The 9,648-nt window shown below is 43.9% G+C and overlaps 1 protein-coding gene across 8 annotated transcripts in view; it reads left to right on the forward strand.

The window, feature by feature from the left end:
- Ttc3 (tetratricopeptide repeat domain 3) overlaps window positions 1-9,290 on the forward strand; it is a 101,445-nt gene extending 92,155 nt beyond the window's left edge. For 7 of the 8 annotated variants that reach the window (XM_029470721.2, XM_029470716.2, XM_029470720.2 and 4 more), the window contains 5 exons: window positions 120-460; window positions 2,381-2,507; window positions 2,655-2,804; window positions 6,961-7,053; window positions 8,003-9,290. In XM_029470721.2, the coding sequence (XP_029326581.1) occupies window positions 120-460; window positions 2,381-2,507; window positions 2,655-2,804; window positions 6,961-7,053; window positions 8,003-8,077 (786 nt within the window). In that variant the 3' untranslated portion in view covers window positions 8,078-9,290. The remainder of the gene's footprint in view (window positions 1-119; window positions 461-2,380; window positions 2,508-2,654; window positions 2,805-6,960; window positions 7,054-8,002) is intronic. The other variant, XM_021184393.3, reaches the window with a different exon arrangement.
- The last annotated feature ends 358 nt before the right edge of the window (window positions 9,291-9,648 follow it).

Genomic DNA, 9,648 nt, shown 5'->3' on the forward strand with positions numbered 1-9,648 from the left:
ACTGTATTCAAGTTTGTTGAGTGAGCGTTACGCTGTGGGCATGCATACTCAGTTTGTTTTCCTCCCTGACACTCAAGGGAAGCCCTAAGTGACCGGCTGTTGTGGTCTTTACTCCACAGATCTATCCTCAGTTTCTCTCTGAGTCTTCAGGCCATGAGGATCTTGGACTGGTGGCTTGTGTAGACAGCATGACTGGAGCAGTCCTCAATGATCCTTACATGGACTCTGCTAGTGGCTGCCCAGAGGAGGTTCCAGAACTGTCGCTGGGATCACCCACCCATCAGCCAGAAGTTACTCAACCGCTTGAGCTCAAGAGGGCTAGCCAGGTGTCTCCATCAGAGCAGAGCCCTGAGGCCGATGAGAAACTATCTGGACAGGCTACTCGGTCAAGCCAGTCTCCAAAAAAGCCTTCCAACAGTATTATTGAACACCTGTCAGTGATATTCCCATGTTATACCAGGTATAACTGTGACTGTTAAATATTGCATTAACTGTTTCTTTGCAGTTTGTTGCTACTGTCCTATAGAGACAGGGTTTCATCACTGTGAATTCGCTGACCTGGAATTCATTATGTAGACTAGTCTGATCTTCCACCTGCCTCTCCTCCTGACTGCTTCGATGAAAGTTGTATGCTACCATGCATGGCCAGTGTTTTCTTGGTCAGATAAAACCATGACCAAGTACAGACTACTGTGAAAAGAACTGTGTTGTTTTGCTGAGAAAAACCAGCACTTCATTCCTTGCCTCTTGGACCACAGTAGTGTGGTGCTGGGCATTAGACCAGGGCTCTCTACATGTTAAACAAAATCTCCAACCCTGAGGTGTACATCCAGACCACAAGTGACTGCTGTCGTGTTCATATCAGGATTGAAAACATTGACCTCTAAGTTACCCAGCAGTAGAACCCATCTAAGATGTAATGAGATTTGTAATACACCAACATCATTTGCTTTGGAGTCAGTAAATGAGTTGTAAAATAATAGCTCTGTATCATAGTGGAAAAGACATAGCAAAGAACACAAACAACTTAGGTTTTGCAGACAAGAAGTCTGACTTGTTAGATTGAATTCAGTAGCACGATAGATATGTGCACGTACCACAAAGGGCTGGCTCTGTGTGGGTCTCAGGAAGAGCTCCTCAGACTCAGGCAGCAAGAGCTGCTTCTCAGGCTGCAGTGCCTACTTCCCAGTTAGGACCAGTGTCCAGGCAGAGCGAGAGAAGCAGAAGTAAGGATGTGTGCACAGCTAAAATAGCCCTTTGTACCTGCATTGTATTTTCCTTCTCAGTATTAATGGCAAATATGAGATTGAAATTTAGGAACAAAGTGGTCATTAAACATGTCTGGGGCAGCCGGTGGGGAGGTGACTCAGTTAAGTAAAGTACTGAGGCAAGCATAAGGACCCAAGCTCAGGTCCCTCTCACCCTCATAAAAAGGCGACGAAGGCAGCTGACCTCAGTAATCACAGCACAGCAGAGGCAAAGACGATAGGCAGACCCCCTATATCCTATAGGGCATCTAGGCTATCCCTTCTAAAAAACAAACAGGAGAATGATAGAGCAAGACACCCAGTGTTGACCTCTGGCTCCATGTATGTGCGCACACAGACTCAGTGCTGGTCTCTGCTGTTGGCCAACCTGATTGGTACTCAGGTCAGGTGTGGTCATCTGTCCCTTTAATCATAGTACCTGGAGACAGAGGCAGGCAGGTCTCTGTGAGGTTGAGTCCATCCTGGTCTACATTGTGACTTCCAGGCCAGCCAGGGTTACACAATGAGACCCTGTTGCAAAAACAGAAAATGTAATATTGAAATATTTTGAAGATTCGTTTGATGAATATCCTAAAAGTTATTTATTTTATGTGTGTGAGTACACAGTCTCACTCTTCAGACACACCAACAGAGGGCATTGGGATCTCATTACAGATGGTTGTGAGCCACCATATGGTTGCTGGGAATTGAACTCAGGACTTCTGGAAGAACAGAACAGTCAGTGCTCCTAACCAGTGAACCATCTCTCCAGCCCCTGTTTAATTTTTTTAGTTACATGTGTCTGGTATGATAAGCACATGAGTGTATGTGCCCATGGAGGCCAAAATAGGGTACTGGATACCTAGAGCTAGAGTTACCAGTGTCTGTGGGCCTCTGAATGATTGCTGGGGACTGAATGTGGGCCCTCTATAAGGGCCATATGCACTGCTGAACCAGTCCTTTAGTAAAACAGTGAAATTTTGTTACCCACAAGGGAAGAGTTATTCTACCTTAAACAGTTCTCTCTCTGTACAGTCACCACAGTTAACTGTGGTCCACAGATTAGTTTTTGGTGTGTGCTGATATTGAGACTGAGTTGATATTGTTATTTATCACTCACTTTTCCCTTTCAGCACTGAGCTTGCTGGGTTTATTAAGAAAGTTAGAAACAAAACCAAGAACTCATTCTCGGGATTAAGTATTGAGGAGATTGTGGAGAAAGTGACAGAACACATTGTTGATGAGCAAAAGAAGAAAAAGGTAAGATGTTCATCTTCATGCTTATTTGTAAAATGTGAGAATAAAAAGCTTCAAGCCAAACCACAGTGTAGAGAGCAGCTGACTGGAGACGGTGGCCAGACTCAGTAACTCACTTCATCTCCTCTTTCTACCTCATCACCTCGATAGCCAAATCCAGGAAAAGACAAGAAGACATCAGAGGCTCATTCTGCTGCCTCTGTGGCCAAGTCCTCCCAGAGTCCACCCTTGGCAGCTGCTGGACCATCAGCTAGAACCAAAGGCCAGAAAAAAGATGATGTCCCTGTGAGTCTCGTCTGTGTGAGTGCACAGCTCGTTTTCCTCTTTGATGGGACAGGAAGGGAACAGAATTTTTAATCCATGAACTAACCATTTTCACTTTGAAGCTTGTTTTATTTGAGACTAAAATTAGGATGCAGATTTTGCTGTATTTGAACATATATCCATATCTGATACCCAGGGCAAAGACCCTGTCTACAAGTGTCAGCCCTGGGGGGCTGGAGAGATGGCTCAGCGGTTAAGAGCACCACTGACTGTTCTTTCGAAGGTCTTGTTCAAATCTCAGCAACCACACGGTGACTCACAAACATTCATAATGAGATTTGATGCCCTCTTCTGGTGCATTTGAAGACAGCTACAGTGTACTTAGATATAATAAATAAATAAATCTTTAAAAAAAAAAAAAAACAAACAAGTGACAGCCCTGACTGTCCTGGGCATAACCCAGCTTTGTACTGTGCCTAAATTTCTGCGAATGGCCAAGTGTGTAGATCTTTTAAATCACGTGATAAAATAGTTTTTGGATAGTTTTATTCTTTGTAAGCAAGGACTTTGTACTTAAGAGTGGCTTGTGTCGCTCAGCACTGCAGTGAGCCTGGACAGCTGTGGAACAGGCATGCCAATGCTACCTCTGCCTCTTCCCTTGAGTGCCTGAGGAGATAATGGCATGGCCTATATCTACCTGAAATTTGACATGGCTGTTTAAGTCTTGTTTTCTTTTAAGAAAATTAGAATTTTGTGTTTACATAGCACATGTGTTAAATTGTTATTGTAGCTATATATAAATTTACACAGTTCTAGAATTGTTTATATCTTACAGTAAAATATCCGAGGTATGAATGTTTGTGAGCCTGTTAGCATTCACTTGTGTGAAGCTGTGACTGTCATGTTTAGCAGACAGCAAGGAATCCCTAGACCTTACCACACTGAGTGGATAATAATTCTGGAGACCTACTAAGGACACACAGTGGTTGGATTGCATTTGGTATAGATCATACTTTGTCCTGCTTCTCCTGCTGTAGTGCAGAAGTGAGGGCCATGTAAAAGTTGCAGGCCACACAGTGTTCTTTCAGGGCCCACAACACAAAATGGTGCAGAGCACAGGTTTGTTGCCTAGAGCTAGCTAGTACTGAATCTTTGTGAACTGATCTTTATTCCTCTTGTGCTTTGGAGTTTTTGGTTTGGTTTTGGTTTTGTATTTTTGGGGTTTTTGTTTTGTTGTCATTGTGGTTTGGGTTGGAGGGTTTTTTGGGGGGGGTTCTACTGCCCTGTGGAGTTTTTCCATTCCTCCCCCGTTGAGGTCTCCAAGGGTCCCATCTCCACTTACCCTGTGAGAAAATGCAAGGGTGGGGGCGCTGCAGGACTAGATCAGGCCCTGACTTCTCTGGAGCTTAAGTGAGTTGCATCTTCAATGACCCTCCACCCAGATGGGATTCTCCAGCATTTGTATTTTTAAAGGAGGGTATTTCACCACCACCACCACCTCCCCACCCCTCAAGAAGTAGAACAGGCAACATTTGAAGGAGGGAGCTCTTTCTGTGATGATTCATCTTCAGTGTTGATTAGATGGTGGGTCGCCTGGGAGACGGGCCTCTGGGTGTGCCTGAGGGAATAATCTGGATGAGGTTACCTGAGGTAAAAAGACCCACCAGTGTGGGTGGTATTATTTTCTGGAGCCCTAGACTGTGGGAAAAAGTATGAGTATGCACATACAGGAGCAAGTGCACACTTGTGTCCCTGGGCAGAGGCCAAGGTCCTGCTCTGTTATCCTCACTGTATTCTCTTCAGACAAAAGTCTGACTGAACCTGGAGCTGTTTTTCAGTGAGGTTGATGGCCAGCAAGCCCCAATGGCCTCCTGTCTCTCCCTTCCATACATAGCTCTGCATTTATAGATGTGTGCAGCTGTGCCCACCTTTTAATGCAAGCCCTGGGGATCCAAACTCAGGAACTCATACCCATGCAACAAGCACTCCTTCCTACTGAAACAGGCTAGAGTAGAAGATGCAAACTATAAAGGCATTATATAAACTAAAGCTGGATGTGGCAGTATACATATGTAATCCTATCTACTCAGGAGGCTGATGCAGGAGGATTGCAAATTTGAGGCAGCCTGGGCTCCTGTCTCAAAAATAAACCTGAAGAACTACCCTTAACCAGAATTGCCACATTGTTTTTACTAAACCTGATCAAATGTATGGGTTAGTCTTGGTAAAACTGATTGTGTCAGGGCCTGAAGGGTAGCTCAGTGGTTAAAAGCACACACTGGTGTTGCAGAAGATCTGACTTGTTCCCAGCACCCACCTCAGGTGATTTACTGGCTACCTGCAACTCCCAGTTCCAGGGGATCTAATGCACACCATAGGTAAAAACAAGTAGTTTGTTTGTTTGTTTTGTGCTTTTTTTTTTTTTAAGATGAGCACTTTGGTCTTAATTCTTATATCCTTGGTGTGGGTGGGTGAGAGGAATTTCGGATTTGTTTATACTTAGAACTACGTATCTTTCTACACTGGGAGTCGGGTTAACTGTAAGGTTTCCAGGTCTTCAGACCTTACTCCACATCTTAGGGCTCGTGCCTCCATGTCTTCCCTGACTCTGAGTGCTGCACAGCAGTAGAACTGAGTGAACCCTCAGTATAGCTTCTGCCCTGTATCTGCCTGGTCCCTGTTAACACCTCAGGAAAGACAGCAGAACTCCACAGCGCTGCAGCTTAGCCCTGGTCAGTCACCTGCAGGTGTTTCTGGGTCAGTTTGGGGCCATAGTTCTTATTTGTTGCTAAAGTCCTATATAAACAAGACTCTTGCTTCTGAGGATGCTCACCAGACTCAACATGGGAGGCCAGAGACCTGTTGGTTTCCATGTGCAGTGCTGCACAGTCTCTTTATTGCATTTCCCAGGTGAGCCACCAGTATGCTCTGTTTTGACTTGTATACTAATAATTCATGCTTAGAGAAACCTCAGAAAAAAAGTAAACCTATCCTAGCCAGGGGTAACCATACTTTATATATCAGAATCATTTCTAGGTACATCTGTAGATATGTAGTCTCTTTAATTTTTTTTTTTTTTTAAGATTTATTTATTTATTATACGTAAGTACACTGTAGCTGTCTTCAGACACTCCAGAAGAGGGCGCCAGATCTCGTTTCGGATGGTTGTGAGCCACCATGTGGTTGCTGGGATTTGAACTCTGGACCTTTGGAAGAGCAGTCGGGTGCTCTTACCCACTGAGCCATCTCACCAGCCCCTCTTTAATTATTTTTAAAAATTAATTACATAATAAATACTGCCACTATCTGTATTTATCCAGTGGTCTGTAAAGACCTACTTTCTGTGTCATCATTTATCAACTTCAGATATTATAATTGGCCATAAGACAGTGTCTTAGGGTCTCATTGCTGTGAAGAAACAGCATGGCCAAGGCAGTTCTTACAAGGGCAAACCTTTCATTGGAGCTGGCATACAGTGTCAGAGTCTCAGTGCATTATCACTGTGGCAGGAAGCATGGTGGCAGCAGGCAAGCCTGGTGCAGGAGGAGCTGAAGAGTTAAGCATCTTGATCTGAAGGCGTCCAGGAGAAGACGCACATTCCACATAGGGCGAGCCTGATCATAGGAGCCTCGGAGTCCACCCACAGTGACACACCTCCTGGTAGTGCCACTCGGTAGGCCAAGCGTATTTAACCCACTACAGATAGTACGTCTATGTGGATATGCTATATTTCAAGTCCTGACTGATTTGTAGCACTGATCTATTTTTTACTGCCACATTTTGACAATGGGATGGGAGATGGTTATTACAGTGTTTTTCGGGCACTGTTAGCTGTTGAAATGGTTCCCTCTGAGAAAATTAGAACTTTATATTTTGTTTTGGGGAAGGTCATGTTTTGGAACATGATCTCTATGTGGTCCTGGAGTTTGCTATGTAGATTAGGCTGCCCTAAAACTCTCAGAGATCCTCCTGCCTCTGCCTCCCACATGCTGGGAATAATGGTGTGTTCGCTTCTAATTTGTTATTTTTCTGCTTTTTTTCTTAGAAACTATTTTAAAATAAGCTGTTTCTCACTCTGTTCAAGCACAAAGGAAAAACAGTCTGCCACCCTTTGTGGCAAAAATATATTTAGGCCATGAGAGCTCATATCATAAAAAGTTAGTTTATTATTTAAACATGTTTGTTTCCACAGGCACCAGATGGAAATTCCTGTGAGATATGCCATGAAATATTCAAGTCAAAAAACATGCGTGTGCTAAAATGTGGGCACAAGTTTCACAAAGGGGTAAGAATTATCTTTGACTAACTTTATAGCAAGCATTTTGAAAATAAAAATGGAATTTTTTTTCTAGGAGTCTATATTTGTGTTTACAAAAACGTTTTTAGTTTATAAATCTCCACATGTGTTCATGTGACTGTAAACATAGGTGTTTTTTTTTTTTTTTTTTTTTTTTTTTTTTGGGAAGTGGATAGGATTCTCAGGGCAGGCTGTCTAGCTCTGTGGATGACTGTTTCTGCCCATCATGCCAGGGGCGGAGAATTATAGGTGACTGCATAGCTGTATTGGCTATGAGACTCAAAGAATTAATTCCTTGAAAGGACTTCATGACTTCAAGGTCTTATACGACTAAATAAATTATACCCAGTATCTGCTTGGTGTATTGTATGGAGCTGAGTTCACATGCTAAAGGTAGCTTCTGGCTAGGCGTTTGGTCCATGTCCTTCCAGGACTGATCGTCTCTGTATCCTGGCACTGTTGGGTTAGGACCGATCAGGTTAGACGTAAAGTACTCGCCAGAAGGAATTGAAACGCTTGCAGAGCCTCCTTCGGATATGGCACCAATGCTTGGGCCTTCTGGCTTTCTGTGCCTGCCCGGCCATGTGACAGCAGTCTGGCAGCCAGGAGCAGCAACATGGAATGTGGCACAGAGGCTTGTGAGGAGCAGCATTGGGTGATTTTGTGGCCACAAAACTGACAGCTTGTACAAATGAGTGAAGGAAGCTAGAAGAGCTTAGACGGATACCAGGGTGTAAGGAGGACAAGGCCCTTCATGAGGTCATGAATCTAGTTCTGGGGCACTGCCCTGAGCAGACATTGATGGCTTAAGTATTGGTAGCACCAGACTTGGAAGTAACGTGAGCCATATGTATCCCTGCCAGAGTCCAGTGATCTGAGAGAGCCGAGGCCCACGTGGTCCTGAGGGCACCAGCTGACTTTGCTTTCTCACTTGCAGTGCTTTAAGCAGTGGTTGAAAGGGCAGAGCACGTGCCCCACCTGTGGCAGCAGTGACCTGCTGTCAGAAGAGTAACTGTTGCACCATCGTCACAGACCCAGCCCAGGAGAAGATGGGAACCTCCTTCCTGTTGCTGTAGGAGGTCACTCCTCACTAATGCACCATGCACTTCATGAGTTAAAGAACAACAGTGTCCTGTTACCAGTGTAAAAACAGCAAACATGGAAGCTCTCACACTGTGCATCACAAAGCTAACAAATGGAAATCTGGAATTCAGTCTGTCCCAGGTTCCAGGCAAGTGACAGCCATGTGTGTCTGCAGTGCTGTCACCATGGTCCTGCACTGTCGTGGCTGCTGCAGGATACTCTGAGATGAGCAGGTTCTTTGGAAAGAACTGTTGAGCTCCTCAAAGCAGTGTTCAGATTTTAAAGGTTCTTAGCCACCTCAGTTCCTTATGTGGAACTGTAGCATCCCTGTCATAAATTTTTAAAGTGCTTATGATTCAATTAATCTACATTTTGGTAATCAATTATAAAATACTTTTTAAATTAGTATCGGCTAATTTTTTTTTTCACCCTGGGAAGATGCTGTCTGCTCACAGGAGTCCCACACTCAGCACTTACACTAAGGTTACCATGTAAGTCTCATGAGTCACCAGTGGTTGGACATTCACAGCTGGCTAGTGCTGAGAACAGGACATAGTGCCCAGCGCAGTACAGCCACCCTCACCCTCCTTCCTTATTCTTCCACCAGAAGAGAAATGTACCACAGTCCTGATGTGTCGGTGTTAACGTTGTTCTGTTTGACTTTTGTGTAAAGTAATGCATGCACTCTTGTAATGTGGCCTGAAAACAAGCTAACTGTATTAGAAACTATTCAAAAACTAGGTATTTTTAGTGACCTGTAGGCAGTGGCAAATACAGACATGTGAACCTTGAATACATTACATTTCTCTCAAACACAAAGAAACAAAGAAACAAACAAAAAAAAAACTGTTTTCCAGCGTGTTCTCTGCTGCCCTGGAGATGCTGTCACCTTCCACCTGTGTCTGTGTGAGTTGTGGTGTCTTAGTGACTTAGCCTGTAGCTCACTCCTTATTCTGAGACATTGTCTATGGTGTCCATGCTGTAACAGTGGAGTGCAGTACATGCTTGAGTCCACACAGCAGCTTATAGTATCTGTCGGGTACAAAGAAGAGTAGCTGTTGAGACAGAGCTGTGCTTCATGTCAGAGCCTGTGAACATGCCTTACACTTGTCCAGTAACTGTCAATAAAGAACATTATAAAAGATCAGCCGTTCACTGTCGTTCTTGCCCAGGTCATTTAGAATTGCATTCTGCTTGGAAATTCAGGGTTCTGTTCTGTCAAATATTGAGAAACTGACTTTATTTAGGAAGAACAGGCAAGTTGCATCTGATGATCTTAACCAAGGATCTTGGGGATATTTTAGAGCCTAGATCAAAACATTCCTTTGTGCCTAAATACTGCTTGCCAAATTCGAGTTCACAAGACTGACTGTTTAAATTTGTGAATAGAATGTTTATGCAGAAATCATAGAGAGTCGATTCTTCCAGGCCCAATGAAGAACTTTTTCATGTGGGCACATGCAAACATGCTGAGGATAACTTGATTTCTTGCGGGTTTGT

The sequence above is a fragment of the Mus caroli genome, unplaced genomic scaffold, assembly GCF_978045245.1.
Source record: "Mus caroli unplaced genomic scaffold, Mus_caroli_1 scaffold_17, whole genome shotgun sequence".
NCBI classification, from domain to species: Eukaryota; Metazoa; Chordata; class Mammalia; order Rodentia; family Muridae; genus Mus; species Mus caroli.